At 47.1% G+C, this 27,618-nt stretch overlaps 4 protein-coding genes across 7 annotated transcripts in view; 2 read left to right on the plus strand and 2 right to left on the minus strand.

Moving 5' to 3' along the window:
- Positions 1 to 53: 53 nt before the first annotated feature.
- On the plus strand, positions 54 to 1,352 carry LOC108157075 (ubiquitin-like domain-containing CTD phosphatase 1). Its single transcript, XM_017288910.2, has 2 exons — positions 54 to 395; positions 448 to 1,352. Exons 1-2 carry the CDS (start codon positions 233 to 235, stop codon positions 1,248 to 1,250), a joined length of 966 nt encoding a protein of 321 aa, XP_017144399.1. The 5' UTR covers positions 54 to 232; the 3' UTR covers positions 1,251 to 1,352.
- LOC108157074 lies at positions 1,295 to 6,273 on the minus strand. The gene is made up of 8 exons (XM_017288909.2): positions 5,577 to 6,273; positions 3,938 to 4,357; positions 3,684 to 3,873; positions 3,241 to 3,475; positions 2,932 to 3,112; positions 2,647 to 2,860; positions 2,385 to 2,582; positions 1,295 to 2,327 (listed from the first exon to the last, which is right to left on the minus strand). The coding sequence occupies exons 1-8, from the start codon at positions 5,749 to 5,751 to the stop codon at positions 1,355 to 1,357; spliced, it is 2,586 nt and encodes an 861-aa protein (XP_017144398.1). The 5' UTR covers positions 5,752 to 6,273; the 3' UTR covers positions 1,295 to 1,354.
- A 1,584-nt stretch (positions 6,274 to 7,857) lies between these two features.
- On the plus strand, positions 7,858 to 8,824 carry LOC108154031 (vacuole membrane protein 1-like). Its single transcript, XM_017284123.1, has 4 exons — positions 7,858 to 7,962; positions 8,040 to 8,299; positions 8,371 to 8,569; positions 8,813 to 8,824. The coding sequence occupies exons 1-4, from the start codon at positions 7,858 to 7,860 to the stop codon at positions 8,822 to 8,824; spliced, it is 576 nt and encodes a 191-aa protein (XP_017139612.1).
- A 2,393-nt stretch (positions 8,825 to 11,217) lies between these two features.
- LOC108156814 (proteoglycan Cow) overlaps positions 11,218 to 27,618 on the minus strand; it is a 40,027-nt gene continuing 23,626 nt past the window's right edge. Inside the window, exons 2-11 of one of the 4 annotated variants that reach the window (XM_017288509.2) lie at positions 23,365 to 23,428; positions 23,056 to 23,158; positions 22,550 to 22,930; positions 18,056 to 18,204; positions 16,994 to 17,202; positions 16,814 to 16,933; positions 16,649 to 16,745; positions 16,194 to 16,580; positions 14,985 to 15,122; positions 11,218 to 13,747 (exon numbers count right to left, since the gene is read on the minus strand). In XM_017288509.2, the coding sequence (XP_017143998.1) occupies positions 13,641 to 13,747; positions 14,985 to 15,122; positions 16,194 to 16,580; positions 16,649 to 16,745; positions 16,814 to 16,933; positions 16,994 to 17,202; positions 18,056 to 18,204; positions 22,550 to 22,930; positions 23,056 to 23,158; positions 23,365 to 23,428 (1,755 nt within the window). In that variant the 3' untranslated portion in view covers positions 11,218 to 13,640. Of the gene's footprint in view, positions 13,748 to 14,984; positions 15,123 to 16,184; positions 16,584 to 16,648; positions 16,746 to 16,813; positions 16,934 to 16,993; positions 17,203 to 18,055; positions 18,205 to 22,549; positions 22,931 to 23,055; positions 23,159 to 23,364; positions 23,429 to 27,618 lie in introns of all 4 variants that reach the window. The other 3 variants (XM_017288508.2, XM_033389105.1, XM_033389104.1) reach the window with 3 other exon arrangements.

The raw sequence follows: 27,618 nt of genomic DNA on the forward strand, positions 1-27,618 counted from the left end.
TCAGCAAATAAAGCTTATTTTAGAGCAAAGCATTATTAATTTAAAATTAAAATGCTTCGATTTTGGGGCGTAGGATACCAAATTACCATTTAATTGTTGTTAAAATTAAACAACATTGCAGTAGATCGGGTTGATAGCAGCTGTAAAATCACTGCTGAAATACCTCTACTGACAGCTGTTTTTCGTTTATGCAAATTTTCTCGCGCAAAAATTTGGAACAATTTATGCGACCATGAACGAAATTAAGGAAGTGGTTGTTGTTGTTAAATGGAGCGGCAAGGAGTACCCGGTGGACCTGACCGACCAGGACACTGTCGAAGTGCTGCGTCATGAGATCTTCCGCAAGACACAGGTGCGCCCGGAGCGCCAAAAACTATTAAATCTGAAGTACAAAGGTAATTGCCATGTACGACTCCAAAAACCTTCGTCTACAATCTGATCTTGCAGGAAAAACCGCTGCGGACAATGTAAAGATAGGTGCCCTGGAGCTGAAGTCGAATTTCAAGCTGATGATGGTCGGCTCGAAAGAGGCGGACATTGAGGATGCTTGTCGCTTGCCCGAGGATGTGGGCGAAGTGGTGGACGACTTCGATGACGCCGAGGAGCGCGAAGAGTCCGTGGAAAACTCGGCAGTTTATCTGGCCAAGGTGCAGCGTCGCGTCCGCGACTACAAGATAAATGAGCTGGCGCCGCCTCGCGAGGGCAAGAAATTGCTCGTCCTGGACATAGACTATACGCTTTTCGATCACCGCTCGCCCGCAGAGACAGGCTCACAACTGATGCGCCCGTTCTTGCACACGTTTCTCGAATCCGCCTATGTGGATTACGATATAGTGATCTGGTCGGCCACCAGCATGCGCTGGATTGAGGAGAAGATGCGTCTGCTGGGAGTGAGCAACAATGACACCTACAAAATTATGTTCTACCTCGACTCGAATGCGATGATCTCAGTGCACGTTCAGGAACGCGGTGTTGTGGACGTTAAGCCCCTGGGCGTCATCTGGGCCCTCTACAAGCAGTATAACTCCAGCAACACCATTATGTTCGACGACATTCGCCGCAACTTCCTAATGAATCCCAAGTCCGGCCTCAAGATACGCCCCTTCCGGCAGGCTCACCTCAATCGCGCCACGGACACGGAGCTGCTGAAGCTCGCGGAATACTTGCGCAAGATAGCCCTTCACTGCAAGGACTTCAATTTGCTGAACCATCGCAAGTGGGAGAGCTACCATCCCAAAAAGAACTCCTGAACAGCCAGCCGCCTGAACATTTGTCTCAGTGTTCCGCTTCGATTGTATGTAAGATTCGCATTAGTTTATTAAATTAAGATGCATTTTGTACGCGTCCCAGACAATTATAGTGTGTATCCGCCCTGGTCCGCCCAGTGCACGCGTCTAGCCTCTAGGTACTCCTCGTGCAGTCGCCGCCGCTCCTCCTCCAGCTTGGCCAGGCGTCTGTACCGCTGCAGCACCATGCCGCAGCCAAAGAGCATAGCCACCTGGCAGATGAGCCAGAAAATGAACAGTGCTATCAGCAGGCTCTGGTTCATGCACACGTTATCCAGATGCAGCTGGTCGTCGATGCCAGCAATCAGCAGCACGCCCCGCTCTCCATACATGTAACTGTTGGCGTTGGTCTGGTCCGGACCGTGAACGCGAAGATTGTAGTTAAGCGGCAGCTCCATCTGCGCACTCGCGTTGCCCATGGGAGGAGTAGTCGTTGGTGTTGTCGTGTTGGTGGGCAAATCCGGCAGCACATCCACAACTGTCGAGATGTACACGGGATTCTGAACTCTCCGCTGCTCTAGCTGCTCTAGCTGCCGCTCCGGGTGCTCCACCTGGCGCCTGTGACGATGCCAGGTGTCACTGCTGTGGCCCACACAGTTGCTAGGGGAGCACCTGTCCACGCAGAACCGGATCTTCACATCGAAATTGACGTTGGCGGTGCCGGAGAACTTGAACGCATGGAAGCGGGCTCGCAGCATACTCCTGGAGTGTGTGCGAACGCGCTCCAGGGCCGGAAAGACACTGGCATCGGTGGGACAGCCGCGCTCGTCGATTAGCAGCACGTAGTTCTCGTTATCCTGCGTTTTGGCCACCAGCGAGGTCGCTCGGAAATCCGGCAGTGGGGCCAGCTGCAGCTCCAGATGCTCGGCCAACTGATGCGGGCTGTATTCAGCCACGATTTGGAGCTCCAGATTCTGGCCAATTTGCACGTCATTCGTTTCGTGCTGGTGCGAGAGGTCGACTATCTGGAGCGTGATCTTGGGATGCGGCTGGGGTCCAGTGGTGCTGTTGTAGTGTACCACTCCCTCGTGGGGAAACATGCTGCGAGAATAGAGGCATTAAGAAAACAGTATTCTGTAGACATATGGCGTCGCTTACTGCTCGGCATATTCCACCGAGGACTCCAGAGCAATGGCACTGGGTACGTGCTCCGAGGCGTCCACACTGCTGTCCCGCACAGACACGCCCAGCGAGGCGGTGGCGTTGCTCTGGATGCAGCCGACTTTGATGAGTCGGTCGCCTTGGGTCTGTACATTCGGATTGTTTTGTATGACCACCAAGGCGGAGATAAATGTTCTAGAAAGAGTACAATTCTTGGATAGAGGAAATACACCTACATATGTAAAAATGAGAGGCTTACCTCTGGTATGCCTGCGTCATTTCATAGGCCCGCAGGATTCCGCATCGGTTCTCCTTGACCTCGCTGCCAATTCGTAGCGTCAAGAGGACACTGTCGTTGCCCGTTCCGCGTGCCAGGCAGTCCTTCGAGTGCATGCTGGCATAGATCTTGCCGGCAAACCAGTCCTTCGGGTTGTACCTGATGCTCATCTCCTCCCTCGTGCAGAAGACTTGAACTTTTTGGTAGCAGAAAATGTGTACATACTCTTGAGTAAGTATTGGATTGGCTATATACATATGTACTCACCATCCAGGCACTTAACCCGTCGCATATAGACTGAGTTATCGCGAAGCTTCAGGCTGCGCGGACCCAGCGAAACAATGTCCTCCGAGTGTAGGAGGCACTCGGAGAGGATGAGCTGGTTCACATAGTGGAAGGAGACCCCCTGGCAGTAGAATTTGGACTCGTGCGAGCACAGCGCCTGACACTGCAATACGAAAGGGTCATCAATCAATCATTCAGTTGCCATCCCAATCGATTACAATCATAATGCGCGACAGCCGAACTACGACGAGCCGGGGCCAGCCCGGGACAGAGACAGAGACGGAGACACACCTCTTTCTGGGTTAGGCCCAAATATTTGGCTTCCGCGTAGATGAAACTGCTGTTGGCATAGAGCTCGTACGAGCAGTTGTCGCTCTCTATGGCCCGCTCGTGGCACTGGTTCTCCATGTACTCCTCATCGTAGGGCGCCGCCCTGAAGGCATCTGGCTGGATGGTCTTGTCCCTGTCGCTCAGCATGCACCGCCCCAGGCGTGGCGATGGACTGGGACCCACATCGTTGCGAAACCTGTGGCGGATATTGGAATATTGTCAAACGGTTTCAGCTACTATTCGTTCAGGCTAGAACCCCCCGAATCGTATCTCTGGGTGATTTATGACTTCGCTTTGGGGGGCCACAGCCAGCGATGATGTCATAATCCGGTGAAAAGCCTCTGGCATGCATTAAAAATGCATAACAAAGGCAATTAATTTCACCAGAAAACCCCGACAATTACCGCTCACGATTGTTCCGATACGAGGGGGCGAACGAGGCCGAGAGGCATTTGAATTGGGTTTCGAAGAAACATCTCTCGGCGCACTCACGACGCGTGACCAGCCGCGAAATGGTCTTCTTGCTCTGAAACACCAGCGTGCTACCGGGAATTTTGGTCAGCGCCCACAGACGACCTTTGCACGCATCGGGAACTGCAACCAATTAGAAGTTAGCCAAGGTCGGTAACGCCCTCGTGTCCGGCTGTAGATGGCTTACCCCTCAGGCAGGTCTTTTCGTAGAACACGGCCTCGGCATCGGCCACCAGCGGCAGTTCCCCTGATATGGCCAGATAGCGGGAGGTGCGCTCAAAGTAGGAATACCCATAGCACTCGTCCGTGTCCAACAGATGCACATAGGCAATGCAGTCGGGATCCTCGTCGCAGATGCGCCAGCACATCTGACTAGCCGGCGGCTCCTGGTCTCCATTCTGATTCCCGCTCCGGCGATCCCAATCCTTATCCGCACTGCGGCGATCCCAATCCACGCCTCCGCTGCGTCTATCCCGATCTTTGAACTTGCTACCAGGAGGCGGTGCATAGATCAAATTTCCCTCGCTTAGATGATCGAGCGGCGGTCGGAATCCCACAATCTTCTGGAGCTGCATCTGGTGCAGCGGACATTTGAGTAGCAGGGCAGCTGTGGGGGAAGCGAAACGGTAAGAATTTGATGCCCGATAAGGCGCTAGATCTGTGGAATGTATATCCGAGGCACATATTTTAGAGGTACTACGAGTACGTACGGGTATGCCTGAGATGAGGGCCACGCATGACTGGGAATCAAAACATTTTTCAAATTGCTGAGCAGTCATAACGTCTGCGTTTGTTGCATATCAATTACTACTTAGCTGAGGGGATGTCTACAGTTGGTACTATATAAAAATATATACCATATACTGTACCTTTATGACTGTGCATCAATTAATGTGGAATCTTTATGCATAACTAAGCAATGAGAAAATCAATCATGTTCGAGTATCTAGAGGCTAAAGCTAATACATTCTATTAAACTGAACTCATTATAGTTTCCCCTATAAAACTGGATAATAAATTGATGGTTGGTTTATAGATTCATTCTAAGATTATAATGATTGAACACAGGAAAATAGGGGACTTCTACAAGTTGCATGGAGATGTAGGTTCGAAAAAGGGGGGTAGTGGGCAGAGAAATAGTAAAACATGCATTTATAGATAGAACTGCTCCTCCACATTATTCTCACCTAATCAAAAAATGGACAATTAATCAGCCTGATGCTTGTTTATAACTAAAAAATAGATACTGAAAGCCAATTTGTTAATGGATTAGTTTTTGATTTCCTTAATTGATAATTACCGTTTTTTTTTTTTTTGTGACACTATGCCTATGACCATGTTTGTCATAGAACCACAGAGATCTGATAATTTGTACTGAAGCCTTGATCTATTTAAGGCATACCTCTCAATGATGTTGTAGTTTCAACAGATTTTTCTAGTACCTCAAAGCAAGGTATTTCCTAGCCCAAGTTATTGTGTTACTCAAACCATTGCAAGCTTGTTCTCAGAATTTCTATGCCATATATAAATAAAGCTAATAACAGCTGACGTGCACATCTCCCATACTCTGTCTGGCACTCGCTTGTAAATTGATCTGTGTAGCTTAGGTTTTGGTTTTCCACTTGGCCATTGAATGCAAATTGCAAGTGCAAAACTGATTGGATCGATGCATCTTCACCGCTCTCTCGCTCGCTCGTTCTCTGGGATTACATCAGTTCTAAAACTTTTGTGAAAATTCCAAATGAAGTGCGTCAAAGCTGCCAATTAGCGGCGCCCGGCCCCCGAGAGGAGGAGGAGTCTGTGTCCGAAATATTCGTGTAACTTACCGCTGGAATGTGGATGCAGCATTAGGAATATCATGGCTATGGCTATTTTGCATAGCCACGGGGCCGTTGAAGCTGATTGAGGCATTGTTTTTGGTGGCTTTGTTGTTAGAGTCGCTGCAGCATGTTCGTGTAATAAATAGTAATTGATTTTAGGCCAGAATTCATAGATACACATGCACAGGAACACAGATGCACAGATCCACTGATACACAGATACAGAGATACACTTTTTGGTTTAGTTTGCGTTTGGATGTTTGCGGGCTATGTTTGGCACAGTTTAGCACGTGTTTGCCGCCCAATCGCCTGCAGATTAAACCCTTTATGTATTTACATATGCAAACAGGCCAGGAGCCCTATCCGCCCTTTCAGAGTCCGAATCCGTGTCCTGTTAAGCCGACCCATGAATTATAGATTTGCCCAATTTGCAGATGTGGGCCACGCGGGCATCGATGCGCTAATTATTCGCAAACACTTTCACATATTCCCGTTCATTGTATTGTTTATTTTTTGCAGTTTTTTCAAATATTGTTTGGCTTTGACTCTGGCCTTTTCCATTAGCCAAATGAACTTTGCATGCGGTTTGGTGTTCGATTTTGTTATTATTACTTTTGTGAGTATTTTATTAGTTATACGTTTTGGCTTGTTTGTAGTTTTTGTAGCTGCACGTCTGACTCGCGCGGCTCTCGACTTGCAAATAGCTCTGGCACTGATCTGGGGGTCTGAGTCGAGCGATCCCTCAGAGCGCCAGGTGAAGTCAGAGATACAGCCGAGCACACACACTCACAGAGAGAGAGAGAGAGAGAGATAGCCTCACACAGCTACACAGCCGCAGAAGCTGTGTATGCAAATGGCCGTAGAAGCGTAGAAGCGGGGGAATATAGACATATAGCCGATCGAGCGTCGACGTCGGGGCTAACCGAGCGTATGAGAAATTTCATGTCAACGTCGCGACGCTGAGATTGCTGATTAGATCGCTGGAGTGTATCCGAGCAGCCACCGAATTGCTCGCTGGCTCGATTTCAATGTGCAATAAACAAAACTATTTAACGCTCAGGGAACCAGAGGGACGGGCGGGGAGCGGGAATAGAGCTGCCACATGCGTGCCGTGCCTCCACCTCCACCTCCACCTCCACCTCCACTTCCATCTCAGGGCATACGGTACAGGTAATGCCCCAGGCTTGTATCTATCAAATACCCATCGCATCTAGCCATGCATGTTAGACTCCGGCTCCCGTCTTTCCGTCTGTTTGCACAGTTGCGCCCAGCATCGGTTTGTTGCTGTATTCAATGGCACTTTTAACAGTTCAGTGGTTTTGGCGTTGACAACGTCTGTTTGCCTTTTGTTGATGCCACTGCTGGATGTTGATGCCTCTGCCTCTGCCTGCTGCCACTGTCAGTTGCTTCCGAATGATAAATTGTTGGCTCTCGTTTATGCCATGACGTTTGCTTCTTCCAAGTGGCATAGTCCCCTGGGGCTAGGGTTCTGCTGCAGTCAATTGTTGAACTAAACTCTAATTAATACTCGAACCCGCAATGGTACCAATAGCTACCCCAACTAGCCTTTAATTAGTGTGTGATTAGAGGGGTTGGGTGTGGGGCGAGCTGTGCGTGACCTTTGCGGTTGCCACTTGGGGACATGTAACTTATTGGCAAGTTGGCCAAGGCCGTTGGGGGGGCTCCATAGCTTCATGGATTGCGTAGCCATTGCCACAGCGACCCAAGAGTCTTGGTTGAGCGACGATATGGCAGCTATTTCGTTTGACAGAAGACGGCAGACCCGATTACCTAACCTTATATGGGACATTTGGCTTGAGGTAGGTTCGAAAAGTATTGCACATATATAGAAAGTAGTAGAACAATTGAGGGACGGAAAAAAATACCTATTGACGGGTAACCTAATGGTAGTTACCTCAGTACATGTAATTATATGAGCTACAGGTCGAGATCATTATCATTCTTCAACTAATCCGCATTTACATATCTGCATGTTGAATTCAGAAAAGTTTTGAAATGGATGATACAAGCCTGGAGTTTTTGGCTACCTTTCCACTAGTCCCAGTCGATATTTAATCTTACTTCTAAAAGCATGTATTTTTTGAGTAGGTGAGTTCAATAAGCATTTAATTCGGTTCTACTACTTACTACGGTTCTGTACTTACCCGTAAATACCAGTGAACACGTCGATAGTAGCAATAGAAAATAATACGAGTAGGAACAGGAACAGAATCGAGATCCCCAGCCTTTTATCCTCCTTGTCATTGGCAATAAAGAGAAGATTAAAATGGACAAATTGGTATTTGGCATAGAAACAGGATCTAGCAGTAAGGAGAAGATTCAAAAGGAGAAGCGTCAGCGTGCTCTGGCACCAACCTTGGAGGACATCCAAGTATTGTGGCCTCGAACTGGATTCATGTGCCGGTAGCTGTAATGGTATTCGCTTTTTTATTCGGCTTAATCTTCAAGATGAATGGACCAGATCAGCTGGTCAGGGAGGAAGTGCATCGGAACACCTGGTTCTTTGTGTTCTGGTTGGGTCTGGGCGTGCTCTCGACTGCAGGGCTTTGCATCGGCCTACCCACATTTTACCTCTACTTGGGACCTCACATCGCCAGCGTCACGATGGCCGCATACCAGTGCAATTCGCTCCAGTTCCCGAGTCCTAGTCTTCCCTATCCGGATGACATCATCTGCCCGGCGGAGCCGTATGGGCCATTATATCGAAGGTACGACTGGAGGCATTTCTTTGGGGTACTGGAGTCGCTCTGGGAGAGCTGCCTCTCTACTTCATGGCCAGGGCGGCATATTTGCACGGCTACGATCCTGATGATGCCGAGGACCTGGTCGAGTTCGAAGCCCTGAATGCTGAAAAGGACCAGATGAATCTTTGCATGCTGGACAAGTGCAAGCTGTTCGTGAAGCGCGTGGCGGAGAGCATCAAATTCTTTGAAATCCTGGCTTTGGCGACCTATGGGAATGCTTTTTTCGAACTGGCCGTCATCGCCCGCGGACACTTCCTTGCAGACATATGGCATTGCATTCGTTGGCTTTTCATTCGTTTTAATTATAAACATCTTGGCCCAGAATTATCAGAAGCGGATACACAAGAAGATTGCCGACTAACTTCCCTTATTAATTATATATAATCGAGAATAAATGAGCTGCAAAAACTCCAATATATTCTGCATGGCAGTGTCGGGTAAATGTCACAGTTTCCTATATTTTATGACCATCTTCAGGCTGGACGGTAGGCCCTCCATAACATTCTTTTGCCTCTTTCTTGTCGTGCTTTCGCCCTGGACACACTGCGTATACGTAATAATTCATTGGGCCCGCACACGACATGCAATAACTGCGCAATAATTGCAGGCTGCATGCAACTGCAGGCAGTGCACCGTCCCCGGTGCCCCGGTGCCCCTGTGTCCCTGTGTCATGCCATCAACCGAAAAATAAAGAAAGGGTCGAACAATGTAAAACATTTAGTAGCGTGACACGGGGCAAGAATGTTGCAGCAACATCAGCAGTAGAAGCAGTAGCAGCAGCAAGAGCATGCCAGAAGAATTTGGGGTAAGTTTAAAATTTTAACGCTTTCGAAATAAACAAAAAGCTGCCGCAACAACAAAAGCATCAGAAGAACAGAAGCAACAGCAGAAGCAGGGGCAGTGGAAGCATTTACGAGTTTATTTCAAACGCCCGCAGCTCGACCCACAAAAGTTTTCCGTATTCACCTTGAACTATAAACCCGGAGTGGGTCTGAGAGTGGGTCCGAGAGTGTGAGTGTTGTACCATGTGTGTGTGTGCTTGTTGTATGTTGGTTTTGGGGCTGGTGTCAACGAAAACACGCACACACACACACACACACACACACAAAGAGCAACATCAGCAACAATTACAACATGCAGCAAGGGGCGGGACGGGGCCATGCGATGCCTGAATGACGCATGAAAATAAAAGTTGCACACTGCAGCGCACACAACGAAATAATAAAACATGGCCCAGGCCCAGCCCCGACACATGGCAAAGTTGGGCCTAATTAAAAATGCCAAAAAGTCAGAGTCAGAGGTTCTCCAGAAGCCGGCAGCGGGAGCGGAGGGAGCTCAGACAGAAGAGGCAGGGGCAGGGGCAGGGGCAGGAGGCAACAATAAAGCACACTCTCATGTCTGTGTGACATGAAAGCTTTTGAGCCGTTGCCGGCCTGTCTGGGCGGAAGGAGATGATGGAGAGGGTGAGTTATGTGTGGACCACCAGCCTTGCCACGCAGCCAGGCGTTGCATGCAACATGTCACATTGTTTGATTCACTGAATTATGCAAATGAGCTGGCCAAGAGCACAGACGCACTCACCAGTTGCAGACACACGGCCAGAGATTGCTTATGCTGCCTAAATAGTTACCAAACAAACAGCAGCAGCATCAGCAGCAGAGACCAAAAATCTTGGCCAGTTAACAGGAAAACAACTAGTAAGTGTAAGCCAGTCCAAGGTAGAGACTGCAAGATATCCTCTAGTATACGTTTGAACCAGATTCCGAATCCTAAACACTAGATGGACGACTTGGAGATGCTCTCAGTAAGTATTGTGATTCGGTCTACGGAACTACGGAGACCAAAGGTTAATCTGTCTCTTGTAAGTAGCTCCTGGCACTACTTATAGCCCTGCCAATTCCTAGTCGAATGTTGGGATTCTTCTAGATATCGTGGCCACTGAAAATCGAATGCTGTCTCCTCTGCCGTCTACTCTTTTGTGCCAACGAAGAACAATGGGTATCAAAATAATCGACCAGCACCAGCAGCAGTGGCAGCAGTGAACTTTGAGTGACTGACTGACTGACTTCACTAAGACTGCACTTTGACTGCAACTTTGCTGGGGCACGACACATGTGTCCCCAAACCCAAAGCTCACTTGTGTGTCTGTGTGGGTGTGTGATTCAGATTGTGCATGTGTGCTGTTTAATTGTCGTGGCTGGGAGCTTGTCGCCGGCAACTTCCGGCTGGAACGCCATGCCAAAGTTGCCACCGGTCTGTGCACCCTTGACACCACTGCCAACAGCAAGCGTCCCCCACTAACTGGCGTGTGAACTCGTTGTCGCTGCCGTTGCCGTTGCTGTGCTCCATATCCCCCCACTAAAAGTCCCCTTCCCGCCCCAGTGTGTCACATTTGCAAACTAAAATTTATTTAAATCTGCGCCATAATTGTTTTTTGTACGCCTGTTGCGCGTCGTGTCGCCCTCGTTGACTTCTTCTTGTCTTTGTTGCTGCTGCTGCTGCTGCCGTTGCCATTTGGTTGTTGTTTCATCGTTGTTTTGTTGCTGGTGTGCGCATAAAATTAGCTCAGTAAATTTATTGTTAGTCATTCGCATTCTTGGTGGATCTTGGTGCTGCCGGTCGCTTGCCGCTTGTGTTCTGGAGCCCCGTTTAAATGTCACAAGTTGGCAACAATTTGTTTAATGTTGTCAGCAAGTCAACTTGCACGCGCCCCACTGGACATTCGTTTGCCCAAAAGTCACATAAAAGTTAGTTCGAAGCATATAAATATTTGTACAAAAATAGCCAAGAGTTTGGTTTGGTTTGGTTTGGTTTGAGCCAGCAATAGAAAGGAATGCGGTCTTTGGGGGGCCGCAGATCGAAGCTATAGCAAAAGACAGGAATTAAATTGCATTAAATAATATTTATTGGTTTCATCATCATTCCACATACAAAGTATAAACGATATCGTAGTTAGTTAAAACGAAAACCTCTGCTATCGAATCGAAACAAATATGTTTTACGTACGTATTTAGTAATGGTTTCAAAATTGCAAATTATTTCCTGTTTTGTGGGTTGGCTTTTGCGTTGCGTTGCGTTGCGTGGATTAAAATATTGTAAATATAGGGCGCTAGGAAATCATATTTAAATACAGTTTATATCGAGTGCAGGTTGGGGTGCCAAGGGTCTGCAAATGGGGGTATTCCGGTTTTATGTGTTTGTGTGTTTTCGGTTTCGCATTATCGTTTTCGGTTGTGGCTTCCCCTTGGGCTCTCTAGAATTAATGCAATTTGCATAATAATACACAAGTACATAAATACATACATAAATACAATCGTAATCGTAGTACATAGTCAGTTTATAGGGTGTTCACCACACATACAATAATTTTTTTAGTTTGTTTTTGTTTTTTTTTTAGTTTTTTGTTTTAAATGCAGCCGAAAACAGATTCATCTCCGCGCTTTCGCTGGATCTCAAAATGATTGTTTTATAATGTTTTCTGTTAGTTGGTTATAATCGTACACGTACTCGTACATTTTTGCTATAATTAAAAAGTTTATTCATATGCATTGGTTGTTTTTGTTTTTGTTTTTCGTTTACTACAATTGGCTATATAATTTCGTTTTGGTTGCAAGCATTTCTTTATATTTATCATATTCGCTCATAAACATGTTAAAAACATTGATTCTCCTCTGATTCATCTCTGACTGTCTTCGAGAATATATTGAAAAAAGGTTGATTAAAAATAAATTAAGGATGAACTACGTCTTGTCGATCTGCTGTTGCTGCCACTTAATTATGCCACTTATATACTTACATATTAAACATATTATATATTTATTTGTATATGCATGTGTAAGCTGTTGCTGAATCCTTCGTCCTATCCTCCTTCACGTACGCTTATGTTTTATATATTATTTATTCGTATGGGTTGTGTTTTTATGTGTGTGTGTGGTAAATTTCATTGCTCTACCGGAAATCGGTTGCAGTTTAAGTTTTGCCCAAAATACAAATGTTTTCGTGTGTTCGCGTGTGGGTGTGTATCTGTGTGTGTCTGGTGTCTTACTGAGACTCGGTTAAGATAGAAGCAAGTGCTACGTTTTGCCCTGGCAGGTGCTGACACAAATGATTATTATTTTGTTTCTTAACAAAGCAATGCCAATGCTATTGCCGTTGCAGTTGCTGTTGCCCAAAAGCCTCAAGCCATTGCCCTAGCATTCTCGGCATTCTCTCACTATATATCTGGGGAAGTAACACTAAGTGAACGCGTCATGAGTTCGGCTCCACACTAAGTACTACACAAACTACTCTTTGGCCACGCGTTGACTCTGAATCCGCAACACCGATTGGGTCGGGCTTGCCATTATGCTTCCGATTCCGATTCAGACCGCCACTGTCCGGTAGTCGTCATTGTTCATGTACATATAAACTGCTGCTTCAATGCTTCATTTTTCAAAAACTTATCACATAAATTTTTATATATTTTTTGTTTTGTTTTGTTTTGTTTTGGGCGGAATTCTTAGCGTGTGTCGTGTTTTGGCTTGCGCGAAAGCAGAGTAGGACAGATGTGGGCGGGGGAGGGCGGCCAATAATTGTATATATCTAATGCATCTTAACTTGTCTCAAAAGGCTAAAGTAGACGGATTTGCTTGCGATAACGGTAGCAAGTAAAATGGCCGTTCAACCATCCGTACAAACGGCCCTGATACGTGGTAACGAAAAGGGAAAAATGGGGCTTCCTAGTGCTGCTGATTGGTTGAACAAATTGTTTGGGCGGATGGATGGATGCTGTGTGTGTGGTGTTTGTGTGTGTGTATAGGGGGCAAACGGGGGGTTTGGGGGTGGCTACTACGATTTGCGTGCAATGCGCCCCCAACTATGCCACAGTTTTTCTTTGGTTTTGCTCCGCATGCACCTTCCTTGCGGTTGCTCTTGCGGCTGTCCGATGATGTAGTAATTCCTTCATTTTATCCAGCGAGTGTGGGTGTGTGTGTGGCTCGTGGTATATGTATGTGTGAGTGGTTTTTCTGCTGTTTGCTATTACGTAGTTTCTATTCAAAAACGCTTACTTGGCTACTGCACATTTATGTTTCGGTTTCGGTTTTTGGGTTTGGGTTTTCGCTTTTCGCTTTTGCTGTTGATTTTGCTTCGTTTTTTTTTTCTTACTTCCATTTTCGGTTTGTTTGCTTTCATAATAGTAATAATAATAATATTAATTTTCTTTTATAACGCTGGCGGCCCAATGGCGCTTCGCTGATTGGCTGCGCCAGGGCCCAGGGCTATCAATATCCCCAGCCGGGTTCCATCCTCCATCCTCCGGGGTCGCTTAGAAGACCAGCATCTGATCGGCGCTGCCCTCCGCGCTGTCTTCGTCGTCGGCGCCTTCATCCTCGTCATCGGAAGTGAGTGATGCGGCGTTATTAACCACGGACTCTGCTTGGATTAGACATCAAATTAAAATTGGTGGGCGTCATAAAATACTTGCTTATTCATCGACCATTTTGGTGTGCTAATGAAGGAGCAGGATAGCTTTCCCGTTTCCTCTATGTCCCGCAGAGAGGGTACTTTGCCTAACGGGTCGAGTCTCTTCTGCCCACACTCATGCGTTATGCATGGCGTATACTTGATATGAATAGTTAAACTCAATTATTGATCCCCTATTACCCATGGGCCTGCCTTTAACAACCTTAAGTGCAGGGTTAAATCTGCTTAAGCTGACGGCCTGCCCAGGCACTGAATCCAGCTGGGAGATTCGTGTAAGTAGATTACGTATCCGCAGTGGAGTGCGAGAAGTTTTCGTTGCCGATAGGCTGGCATTGGCACTGGCCCTGGCACTAGCACTGCGGCAAAGAACTGGGCTAAAGCCTGGCTTAAATGCTGCCATTTCAATGCAGCTGTAAACCAAGAGCTCAGGTGGCCAATCATTCGTGCGGTCTGCAGCTCAATCCATATGAAACTAACCAAAGGAGCTCTGGTATATATGTTTTTTTGGCAGTTATCCGCATAAATTGGCATTTCACCCAGTGTAGACCACCAGGGATTACTCTCGAACATAAAAACCTGCATAGCTTTTTATATTTAAACACTCAAAAGACTAACTACAACGTGTTCGTTTTTGATCCTGGCAGCTTCTGCATGGAAGACATTGTGCTGCTATATGGAACAGCTTTGATAACTGATGTCGGGTGTTTCATCATTAAAACCCGTGCGCTACTAATCGCTTCTTTATAGTAACCTTAGTGCTACTACTAGTTCTTCATTGCTACTTGCTACAATCCTTCCGCTGCTTCTCGCTCCTTCATTAGAGTCCTTCAGTTCTACTCGCTCTTCCATTGTAATCGTATTTTCTCGCTTCTTTGTTGGTGTACAGGTTTCTACAATGAACCCCGTAGGCTGCCTCATACTTAAGAACTGTTTTGCATCTTTCCTTCGCTGTTCTCTGAGGGAAACCCGACGTGTACTTATTTCTTTCTTACTCGTTCATTCCTGCTGAAGCATTCCTGCCCCTGACTGTTCTATCATTCAATTATTTCTGCCTCTGATCGCTCCTTCAGTGGAATGTTTGTAAAACTTTGTGGGCTTTCCTTATACCCGTATTCCCACACCGAATGTTTATGTTAAGTGTTTATAGCCGACTAGTACCCTAGATAGTATACCCCCCCGTACTCACCGCAGTTGGGCTTGCCGCGTGTGCGGGTGTTGGCGAACTCCACTCCGTGCTTGTCCACGCACCAGCAGACCCCCACCGAATTGTGGCACTGGGTGGGCTTGTAGAATCCCTGGATGTCGCAGTCTGGGGCGTAGGCGCCTAATTAGTTTACGTCGGCAACAATAGGCATTCGGCATTCGGCGGCAGCGACGGCGGCGTAGGAGGAGTAGGAGTAAAAGAGGTATGCCACATTTTAGTAAGTCAGAGTAATTGACAGGGGCTGACTGGGGTAGGGGGGGCAGTGGGGTAGAGTGAAAAGCGGCACAAGCAAAGTTGTTGTTATAGTATTCTATTTTGATGTTTGTGGGTCGTGTGGCAGGATAGGCACAAAGAAATAGAAATAGAAAATTATATAGTTAAAGTTTAGAAAAAGCAAACGCAAAAGCATTGGGCATGGCCATGGGCATGGGGCATGTGGCGAGAGCGGAGCGGGAGGGTTTAAAAAAGTTCTGTGTTGTTGTTAAAAGTGTTTAATTTGCGGGCTTAAAAAAGTTGCGTTTGGCTAGGAGATAGAGAAAGAGGACAAGGGGAGTGAGAGTGAGAGACGAGAGCTAACAACAAAAGCAGAGCGCGAAAAAAGGTTACTCCTATAAATCGCTGGTGTTTCTATCTGTAGCTGTATCTTTATCTATGAGTGTCTGTATCTGTATCTGTGTGTATCTGTATGTGGCAAGTGTTGGTGGAAGTGTGTCAGGGTTTTCTATTTGGCTGTCAGGCGCCTAATTATAGTTTGAAAAGGGTTTTCCAACGAGTGTGTAAAGTAAGAGTAAGAGTAAGAGTACGAGTAAATTGTGTGAAGCAAACAAAGCGCTCTGTGGAAGGTGGAAAGTGGAAAGAGGCAAGAGGCAAAGAGGGAGACAGAGCTGGCATATAGTAGCAAATACAAAGAGATAGAGAGAGAGAGAGAGAGAGGTAAAGAGCAGTAGTGTAAGTAACGAAAAACCAACTGAAACAGAATTACTCTTCTTGCTACCCTTTAATTATTTTTTTCTTTTTTTTTTTGGGTCTTAGTTTTGCGTGGTTGTTTATTGTTGTTGTTGTTGTTGGGGGTAGGAGGGGGGGATAAACGAAACCCAAAGACCCCCGCACAACTCATACGAATACATAGAGAGAACATAGAAGTAGTTAGTGTTATGTAGCTAGAGAAATGTCCACCTGTACCTATCTCACCTGCAAAGTCGCCGGCGATTCTTCGTCGCACCGCAGCGCATGGGCGATCGGTCTTCTCGAAGCAGCGGCACCATTCCCGTGTGTTGATCGCACTGTCCGTGTCCAGGTCGCAGGTGTCAATGAAGGGCTTGATGCAACGCTCGTTCTGGTCGTGCTCCAGGTCGTACATCTCCTGCAGCGACAGCAGCCCGTCGTTGTTCAGATCCAGATGGCCGAACATCCACTTGGCCTCCGTCTTGCAGGCGGGCGGGAAGTGGGCCTTGGACTTCTGGCTGTGCTGACGGCGCTTCTTGCTGTCGGCCATGATCACGGAGAACCAGTCGAGCAGACGGTTGCCAATGGCGGTCAATTGCTGCGGCTTGCATTCGGCCGATTTCGAGGGATATCCTGCTGTTAAGGATGATGAGATGGTATTTTTTTTGGAGATGCAGCTGGCAGCTGGCAGCTGGCCTTACCATTCAAATTGCTATTCTTGTTGAACTTTTGCTGCTGCTTCTCCACCACCTCGTTGTAGTTGCGCATCTTGTGCTTGTCCTCCTGGTACTTGGCATCCTGCCAAACCGATGGAGAAAGGAAGTGCGTGAAGGACGATGTCTTCGTATGCAAAACCCCGGACTCACCTTCTTGTAGGCCGTGTACTTCAGATACTTGTAGTGCTTGTTGTCGTACTTGATCTCCTCGGGCGTGAAGGTGTACTGCGCATTGATGTGGTTGTAGTGCCGGTTGTTATCCTCCTTGTCCTGCGGGAAGACACCCACAAATCAGACCCCACGCCGAGGCTCAACCAAAAACCAACTTACATTCATGATCGTGTTGAAGTCGTTGGTGTTGCCACCCATGATGTTGCCGCTGTTCATCATGATGTTGTTGTTGCTGCTGTCCTTGTAGGCCTGCTGCTGCTGCTGCTGTTGTTGCTGTTGCTGCTGTTGCTGCTGCTGCTCGAGGCTGATCTTCTTGTTGTACTTGTTGTAGCCGGCGATGCGCTGCAGCCGCTTTCCATCGACATTCTCTGGAAAATGAGGCAACACGAAAATGGCAAATGGCAAATGGAAAATCGCAAAATGGTGGTCATAAAATCGCTTGGCTAGGCAAACTTTTCCCTGGCCAGCCAACTGTTCAGCGAGCCATCGTTTCTACTTTATGTATGTATTTTCCTTTCGTGCCACAACAAGAGCTGCCTGGCAGTGCTCTCTCATCTGTGAAAAATTGAGAATTAACGCTGCCTCCTGGCTGCCTCACCGAGTGGACGCCACTCGTTCTCATCCGCTCATGAGAGTGGGAGAGAGAGAGAGAGAGAGAGGCACAGAACAGCACAATGGGCGTCGGAACAATGGGCGGCTACTTGTTCGACGGCCTATTAAATATTTAACAAGTGATATGCTCGGCGAAAATATTTAAGGCCAAAAGCCTTTGTTTGGTAATTGGAATTTTTAATTGCCAGACTTGAATAAATCGCGCGGATTGCCAGCGGCAGCGGAGGGTGCACCACCACACACCACACCCCACCACACCACATACCCACCACGTACACCGTTTCTGTAGCATACTTCGGTGGGTAAATGACTCCCGACTCTGGCGGGCAGCCTAAGCCTGTCGCAAAATATGCATGCAATTTATTCTGTAGTCTGTCCACAGACAGAGAGGCCTATCCCCAGTCCCCAGTCCCAGTCCCAGTCCCATTCCCAGTCACAATCTGGCCGCTTGCCAGGTTCAGGACCAGGCTCAGGCTCATTATGCGGCCTGCCCCTGGAGCTGGGTCTCGGTTTGGGACTCGGGTTGCGGTGTGGTGTGGTTTGGCTTGTATTGTATTTGTTTCGGAATTTCCAGTACGTTTTTTTTGCCGTTTGTTAGAGAGGACTTACCCTTGCAGGGACAGAATCCCTTGCAGGCGATCCGTATGGTTGTCGAATGTATGCAATTGTGATAATCCAATCTGCATAGTGATGAGTAGGTCCTGTTGTCGGCGCCACACAGGAACGTCGGCTTGGCCACAGGACACGGCTTGCAGTTGCTGTACGGCAGCAGACGAGTGGATTTATGCAAAGAAAGAGAAAAGAGGTAGACTTAGACTTAGAGGGAGAGAAGTCATGAGAAATCAGAGAAGTAAGGCTCGAGAGGGCGCAACAGCAACAAATAGATGACATGCAAAATTAATTTTTATGCAAATGAAGTCTGCGTTGGTTTTTTTCTTCTCCAGCTTTCATTCTTATCCAGGAGTCCCCAGGTAGGTTCAACGGGAGACCTCTCCTGGCACTGTATGTACTTGCTGGCCAGATGAGAGTCCGGGCAGGACACACCAGCGGGTGTGTCCCCGTCTTCCTGCTTATACATTTATTTAAATATTTATTTAATACACGCCGCACGCACGCTCAGGCAAACAGTCGAGCCATGAGATTGGTCAGGAAGTTGTACAGGACAGGACAAGACGGGACAGGCACAGGTCGTGCCCTGCCTCAAACTTTATTTAATAATTTGTGCAAATATTTAAACTGCCAACAGGCTTCAAGTGAGACCGAAAAAGGGACATTGTACTACACATATATTAGATATAAAATATACGAATATTATAAACGTCTTTATATCTATGGCCAGTGAACCCTCTATTCGAAAATGAAACTGGGAACAAGTAAATGTATCTGCATACTGGCTACGTATCGGTGTACTGCATTATCTTTAATATTGATTTAATTTATAGAATACAAGGATTACAAGTTGTTTACAGGGGCTGTTTAAGGTGCTTAAGCGGGAAACCACAATGATGAGCATATGAATAGGAAACGTTATCGTATGAATGACTTTTAATATGCCTGGAACGCCTGACCTGACTTTCATGAGCCCTTAAAGGCCACTATTGCTGCCACTCTTGGTTTTAAATTGCAACATCATAATTGGACCCCAATCAATGCAGCAATGTATCTTTTATTCATTCTCTGTGCGGCCATTTGCAAGAAATAATTTACGCCACTGTACCACTTTGCGGCACTCTTTTTTTGCCCCACATTAAAAGCCAACAAAAAGATTAATTCAATTAATTGTTGGGCACTGCCACTGCCACTGCTGATGCTTCTGCTACCGCTGTTTCTGCTACTGTTTCTGCAGTGGCTGTCCATTCATTAAAAAAGGCTTTAGGTTGAGGCTTTTATCAGTTTTTATTGCCCACACACACACACACACACACACAGAGACAGAGGATGGCCCAAAAGAGCACTCCTTTCTCCCCACTATCCCCCGATATATTTCATAATTTTATTTCGAAATATATGTATGTGTATATGCAATGTTTTCCCTGTAATTTGGGGATTTTTTCCCCCGTGTTTTTTGCGCGTACTCGTACGAATATCAAATGCATTTGGCGTATAATTTTTTCCCATACTCCTCTGTCGGACCACTGAAAAGAAAGTAATTTTCCTAATTGGCCCAATTTGCCAGTCATTATTAGGGGATTGTATTGGTATGTAAAATATTAATTGGAAACTGGTCGGCGAATCAGATGCTGAACCGAATAGTGCTTTCCCATAATTACCGCTCGGCAGGAATACAAATGGAAATCTCAATTTTTATTGCAATTTCTCATAGCTATTTGTGTTTGCTCTCCAAACCAAATGCTATGCATTTTGGATAACAATAAATACTGCCTTAATACTATTATTTAGGGCCAAAGAAAATAGCCAAAAATTGAATAAAATGAATGGAAGGTTGCATTTGAGCTTGTGGCTGGGTAAACCTTTTGTGTCTTTTTTTTGTCCAACATTTTGCATGCAGTCGCCACTCAACCTGGCCAATTTCGTTGCAGAGCCAAAGTAAACGAACCAATGGCCAAAAACCAATACAAACGTATTGCTATATATTTTTGTGTGTGTGTGTGGGCCTCACTTTTAATTAAAAATTCTCTCGCATGTTCTTTTGCACGCTTCCGCTTGGATTTCTGTTTGCTTCCCTCTGACGGATTGTTTATATAAATTTAATGAAATTCTTAGGGGCAAGTAAATAGTAAGACGAATAAATTGTGCCATGCAACAAACGATGCCTCATCGTTTCGGCCACATTCAGTGACAGGAGCTCCGAGAGCGGCATCATCACAGGGCTGCCGTCTTGAATGGTCTTTCCGCCACAGGAGCTGCGGTTGCTTTGCACAAATTGCCCATCAAATGGCTGGCCACATGCCGTTTCCCTGTGTCCCTGTGTCCCTATGAAAAATGTGTAAATTTTTACTCAAATATTTGCTTTCAATTTTGCCACACAGCCCGACCCAACTGGGTTTTCGGGGGCAGGACTCCCTTTGAGCTGCTGTTGCTGCTGCTGCTTCTGATGCTGGAGCCGACAGCTTCATGTGCATAGACCACAAAACAGCTCAGTGGTTTCGAATAACTGCCAGAGACAGGCAGCATGTGGCACACACGCCCATGCCCACGCCCACGCACACACACAGTGGAATATCTGAGTTGAGGCTGAGGTGAGGTGAGAGCTGAACTATGTGGCACTTGCCACCGCTCCGAAACCCGCTCGATGGCATGGCATATTGTTACAGCAAACAATGCCCGCCTCACACATGAGTTATGACTGGATCACATTCGGTGCCGCCTGCCGCCTGCCGCCTGCCTGCCGCCTGCCTTGCCTTTTGGTCTGGTCTATTAGAAGTGGCCCCGTTTCCGAGCAGGGTGACCCCTTTGCCAAAGCAAATCCTTTGTCTGACATATGCCTGAATAGAAAGATGAGAGCTAGAGCAGGAGCAAAGGCTCCGGCCGCCTGCAGCCTGCCGCCTGCAGCCTGTCAGGCCCCGATGATGAGTAGGAAATGTTGGATCAAACTATTGATTTTGCCCCCTGCGTGGTGGGGCACACTACGCAGACGGCATTCATATTTCATGCCATTGACATAGATACTCTCGCCACACAAATGTATGCATAAAAGGGAAATTTCCGTGAAAGCAAAGTTGAAAAGAAAATTCGTGCACATAGGAAAAAATGTCAAAAGCCATTGTTAATGTCAGCGCACTGGGACCCGGACCCGGACCCGGACTCGTGATTTGCTTATAGATTGATTTTTACACTCAGACAAACACACACAGCCACAGACACGACACTTTTGGGGGCACGGATGAGGGCGTGGCTGTTTGGAAAATGGATTTTAATTCAATTACAATCGCCTGTGGGTGTGGAAATTTATCGCTCCATTGCCAGAAAATGTTCCACAATTTGTATGCGCAAGTATTTGCCGAAAATGAGTTTTCCGTTCAACAAAGCCTCATCAAAGGATATAGGAAAAAACTTTCACTTGTGCCACTTGGTGGCACCCAAAAAAAGTGTCAAGCGACGAGCATGAAATTAAACTTTTTTTGAAAACGAAAACAATTGATAAAAAAGATGAGCATCAACAACAAGCCAAATATTTTGAAAACATGGCTTTTGGGTCATGGCTTATAAAAAGATTTTCAAGTAGGGGCAGGGGAGAATCTGTCACAAAAGTTGGTCTTTAAATAAAGTTCTGTTGTTGATGATAACCTAACATAAGGTGCTTGGAATCTGGAATCTTGTGATTCTCGGATCTTCCGTAGCATCAGTAGTTCTAAGGCACGTTCTCCACTGATTTTTCTCTGATTTCTGTATGTATTTGTCGATATCCTCAGGCTTCACACTCCCCCGAAAAATTTCAGTCAAACATTTTCACAACGGAAATCGATGTTTGAAAGTTGCCAACAACTTCCTATCGCTGTTTGGAAACATGGTAACCCTTTCCACCTTTTTGGAGAGGTTCTCGGAAGGGAAGCCAATCAGGCCTTGACACAGACTCGACTTTGACTTCATTTTCATGCCTCTCCCACTGCCACACCTGCCGCAGGCACTACACGCTTTCCCTTTTCCCTTCTCCCGCCCCTGGCTAAGGCTCGAGTTGCTCTTTCCTTGAGGAAGTGTTCGCGTGTGGCTCCACAATTTGGGTTAGGGTCAAAGCGATAACACTGAACAAGTCAGAGGATACGACGACGGCACGCGTCAAAGGGTAAAGGCCGTAAAGCTGTCGTTGCGGCCCATTCAGGCAGAAGTATGCCAGCGCCAGCGAAAAAAAAACCAGCAGCAGCAGCAGAAACAACAAAAACATGGCCAGGGCCCGGGCCCGGGCCCGGGCACCAGCAAGACTGCGTGCTAAAAATTGTACCACTGTAAATTTATTGCGGAATTTTTATACACGATAAAACAATTTGTTATTAGCATGGCCACCAGGCAAATCTGCGATAGGAGACGGCACCCGGTTTTGATGTCAAAGGTGACCCTCAACCCTTTTGTTCGACGAGAATTTGCTTAATGAAATGTGAAATCCCATTGAAAAGGCGGCCCAAAGTTAAATGCTCGACTACTCACTCCAATTCCTCATCATCGTCCTGCTGAATGGCGGTTGGTGCTCCTCCTGCTGGTGGAATCTGCTGCTGTTGCTGCTGTTGTTGCTGCTGCTGCTGCTGTTGCTGTTGCTGCTTATCGCCGCCGGCAATGTTGTTTTCGTAGAAGACATCATCCTCCTTGGACTCGTCGTCGTCGCCCAGGCTCAGGCTCTTGTCCTCGTCGTCGCTCTCTTCGTTGGCCTGGACATTGGTTGGGGCATTGTTGCTGGTGCTGCTATCGTTGCTGTTGTCCTCATCATCATTGGTAAGGTCCTCGGCGTCCTGGCTGTCCTGGTTATCCTGCTGATTGACGCGCCGCTTGGCCTCCTCCTCCAAGTACTTGGCCTTGGTGATTATCTCATCCCTGGAGAAGGTTGGATTGAGGTTTGGGTTTGGGGTTAGCTTCGGTGTAAGTTTCAGTTTCCCTTTAATTAGGCCATCAAGCTTAACAACAGCCATAATGGCAGCCCCCTGCCCGATCCCACTTACCGGTTCTTGTGCAGCTCCTTCTTCGACACGCACACGGCGCTGTACTCGTCCTCCAGCAGGCAAATCTCACGCTTCTTGCAGTTCAGCGGTCGGCAAAGGTCACCTGCAGGCAGAGGAGTGTTTCAATTTAATTTATTAATTCACTCCGTGCCATCGCCGCAGAGAGGCCCCAAGCCCTGTAGCCGGCCATAACTGCGATAACACATTGCCGGCCATTTGTCCTTGGCTTTTCTGAAAACTTAATTGGCCGTAGCCACCCCCCAGGCGAAATCCAATGAAGTGTGCACCACCAGGACCTGGCTTACTTACTTGAGGGATCATGGATCCAGCGCTTGTGTTCGCCCAAATTCTTGTTCTGCGTGTTTTTGTTAATCTGTGAATATGAAACAGGAGAGAAAGAGAGAGTGAGTGAGTGAAAGAGTGAGATAAGGGAGAGAGTAAAAACAACCATAAATTGCTTTTGAAATATTTGCTAGTTTAATTTTGTTATTTAAATGCATAAAAAATGCAAAACTCACATAAGCCAAACTGACGTCTGTCAGAAATTCGCACACATTCAGGGACTACACATCCATATATCAACCAAACAGAACCCATTCAGACGCAGTGAGGTGTATATCATGCTCGCACACCCGGCGTATGCGTAATGGCAGTCCATATACCAGGACAAGGACCAGGACCAGCACCAGGAATCAGCCCGAGGACAATGTGTAGCATTTGCATTGCCAGTGTCGGGGAAGGGGAGTGCGAATGAAAGTAGAAAGGCAAACATTGCTCTTTCACAGCAGTCACTGGGGGAGAGGGAGGGGGAAGGGGGAGCTGGAGTCATGCTCATATGTAGGTGTTTCTAATGATGATCAATAGTTTATCTGTTGTGGCAGCAAATGGAGCTGAAAGTGGGTCTAACAGATAGCTACTAGAGAGGGCTCTTTAGAGTTTCACTGCAGAAATTTCATATTTCTGATTACGAGGATGAGAGTATGGTCTGCTTCAAAATTTGTGAAGGGGTCTTGTGACTATCTATGAAATGTAGGTCAGTATTTTAAATAATTTTGATAATGAAGTTGCCAAGAATATTCCACTTCATTTTGCAGAAGGATATGTCATATACTCGCTTTATATACATATATCGTATATAAGTATATATAGAACATACTCTGCGAGAACATATGCAAATCTGATTGTGAACAAAATATATGGCATACGCTTGCGTTGCTTAGTTATGCGACACTCTCTCTGCGGAGGAGATTTATTTTAATTTAATTCAATTCAATTCAGCACGCAGCTTAAGCACATACACTGCAGTACACATACATATGGATATACGTATATATACACCCTGTCCCTGTCCGTGTCCCTGTCCCATACACAGTCCCCATACGCTGGTGGGTATTGTCAGGCCAACCGAAATGTTATTAAGTGCAATGGTGCGTATGCATAATATTTAACTTGTCTATACAATTTATGACACACTAACAGCAGCTGCAACAACAGCAACATCCGGCAACAGCCGCAAACAACAACTCCGTCAGCTGCAACAATAAGCTGCTGCCACGCCCACAGTTCCCATAGTTAAAAAGGGGTGAAATATTGTGCAAAAAAATGGAAATAAGTAAAAATATATATATAAATTTTCAGCCGTCAGCCACCCACATTGACTTGACAGTTTTGCAAATGGCGGAGCGCCTGAAAGACTGCATTGAAATTGTTATACTCTAACAGAGGGCATTGTGATTAGAAAGCATTTCCGACTAACGTTTAATCTATAATCTTTGGCAAAGTGAATCCTCTAAAATGCTCTTATCCCAGATCCTATTACTATAATTATTTGCTGAAGTCGGAATTATCAAAATGTTTAAGGGTATATGCTCCATCGGTATCGGTAAATGGCGCCTTCTATTCCTGTGTCTCTTATTTTTACTGCTGCTGCACTACCTACTATAGTGCTTCTGTTGCTTTTGCTGCTGCTGCTGATATTGCAATCGCTGATGTCAGTTGGCTTAATGAAAACGACAGGAACAGCAGAACAGTTGGAGCGGCAGCTGAAAGCTTCGAGCCCGGTTTGGGTTTGGGATTGGGGGTAGTGCGACAATACGGAACCTGGCAACAAATGGCAACTGCCTCTGCCTGTGGAACCCTCTCGCTGGCACCCAACCACAGGGCCACACGGACATACAACAGCTCAAGTGCGAAGTGGCAATTTCAGGGCACACAGCCAGGCGGGCAGCCAGGCAGCTAGGCAGGCCTCCAACTCCGCCTCCGGCCTGCAATGTCTGTAATGCAATAAACTCGTCCAGGACGTGGACGCAGGCAATTTGCATGCGTTAAAACGCAATTTGTGCCCGTTTCCTGGCCGCGGTCACCGCCCCACACTCTGATCCATCCGGCTCCGAGCCAGCACTGGACCCACTGCATATCCCTTTGAGACTCTCCATCGGATCCAGGAGAGGCTCTGGTACCTCCTTTATCTTTAATGCTCTCCCTGCCGCCCCGCAGCCCACTGTGCGTGAGTGTGTCAGAGATGCGTGTGTGGCTCTGTGGCTCTGCGGCTGGGGCCGTTGATTGGCTTGGTCGCGAATCTGAGTGGGATGCGTTTGTGGTGCTCCATTTTGTTGGCTTTAATTGCGATGCGTTTGCTGCGGTGATGGTGGTGCTGCTGCTGGTGCTGGCAGTGGCTATGCGATTGACCTTATTGCGGTTTTAAGGTGGCACCCACGCGTGATAAACTTGCACGCGGCTGTGCTGGGCTAATGGGTAAATGGAGCCCAGCCCGGTGACATGGCAAGTCCGTGGTGTGACTCGCTTACGTGTTTAAAATGTGCCCCATCATCGGGAGCAGTAAAATTGGGTCACAGCTGTCGCTGCCAATCGGTGGGGCTCGTGGGGTTCGTGGGGTCCGTGGGGACCATGGGGATGTCCCACAACCGCCCAAAATGCAACAAAAGCGTGCGGACAATGCTGCAACTTGAGCCAGCACTTAGCTCCCGCTGCCACAGCCTCCAACTCAAACGCTGCCTTTGCTTCTGATTCCGCCTCTGCCTCTCCTCAATTCGCACTTTCTTGCAACTTCTTCTGCAGCTTGTTGGCCAAAGTTTGCCAGCCGTTTAACCTCTTTTGCCAGATTTCTGACTGCTTAAGTGGCTGAGCTTATTAAAGCCCATTTAATTGGGGTTCTCTTGCGGCGCCTTCCGAGTGCCCCCCAGGTCTTCCAGCAAAACTTGACCCTAATTCGGGTGCACTGGGGAGTAGTGCATGCACCCTCCAGGCACCCATCCCATCTCCCAGTCAGCCTCTGAGGGTTTCATTTTTCCTGCTCTGGGCAAATACTTTCCGCGGCTTGCTAGGCCAAAGATAAAAGCGGCCATTGTTGCTGGAGCCATTCTTGTTGCCGCTGTAACGTTGCAACGTTGCAGCTGCACCATTGTGACACGCCCCATGCCACTGCTCTTCGCCTCCGCCGCCGCAGTGTGGCAATCTGTCAAGCTTTAAATTGAATTTACGACTTTGTTTTCGTTGCGGGTTTATTTCATTTTCCTTTGTTTTCGCCCGAGCTTTTCTTGCTCTGCAATTCTTAGCAATTTTCTTTATTGTTTTCTTTATTTTCCACAGTTTTGTGGTAGCTTGGCCATCCATCCACAGAGGGAGCGGGCGCGGGCGGGGGCGGTGGAGCTGTCAATTTTGGGTTGCATTATGTAAATGTAATTTGTAAGTCGGTTCAGTTGAATATCTAGAGAAATGGAAATCGATAGCACCCACTGAAGGCTTAAGCTCCTTATCTATGCGCACACAAAGCCTTTGTGCTCCATTTGGGTACCACTCGAGCATTAAATACAGTTTCCATACCCTGCTCTGCCAAATAACTCATTGCCACATGCAATCAGCGGAGTCCAGGGGGAAGGGGCAGAAGGGAAAGGGAAAAGGGGAAAAAGAAAATAGAAAAGAATTCGCATTAAATCGACAGTTTCCTGTTCTGTTCCCCCCAGAAATGTTCCATCTCCTGCATAATGCCCGTACTTTTGTGGTAGTATAAATTTTGGGGGAAATGAAATTGGGCGTTGTTCGCTCGTTCGGTTTCGAAATTGCTGTAAAGCTGTAAATTATTCAGCGGACATCAAATGACTGGCAATAATGCGGTTGCACACTGCCACCTCCTCCGTTCCCGTGCCCCATCCCGTTTCCTGCTGTGCAATCAAATCAAATATGAGCGCCGGGCTGCCACAAACGACGCGGCGTTGCAACCGTCCGAGTTGTTGCCGGCCAGGTCAGCGGTATGATGATGATTGTTGCAAGAGCATTATTATTTTTCGGCAATTAGAGCGAAAGAGATCGATGGAACGGGTATCTACTGGCATTGATATGCTAAATGCGACCGACCCGGCTCTTCTGTGGCCAGTGGAATGACCAACTGACTCTGGATGCGCCTCCTGAATTATGCACTCCACTTGAAAAATGCATTAGCCGTGGCAGATGGGTTGGCATTTATGTACAGATACCCCGTCCATACGATATGCATACGATATGTCCTGTCCCCAATCCACAATTCACAATCCACAAGCCGCCGAG

The sequence above is a fragment of the Drosophila miranda genome, chromosome 2 (assembly GCF_003369915.1).
Source record: "Drosophila miranda strain MSH22 chromosome 2, D.miranda_PacBio2.1, whole genome shotgun sequence".
In the NCBI taxonomy this organism is placed as follows: domain Eukaryota; kingdom Metazoa; phylum Arthropoda; class Insecta; order Diptera; family Drosophilidae; genus Drosophila; species Drosophila miranda.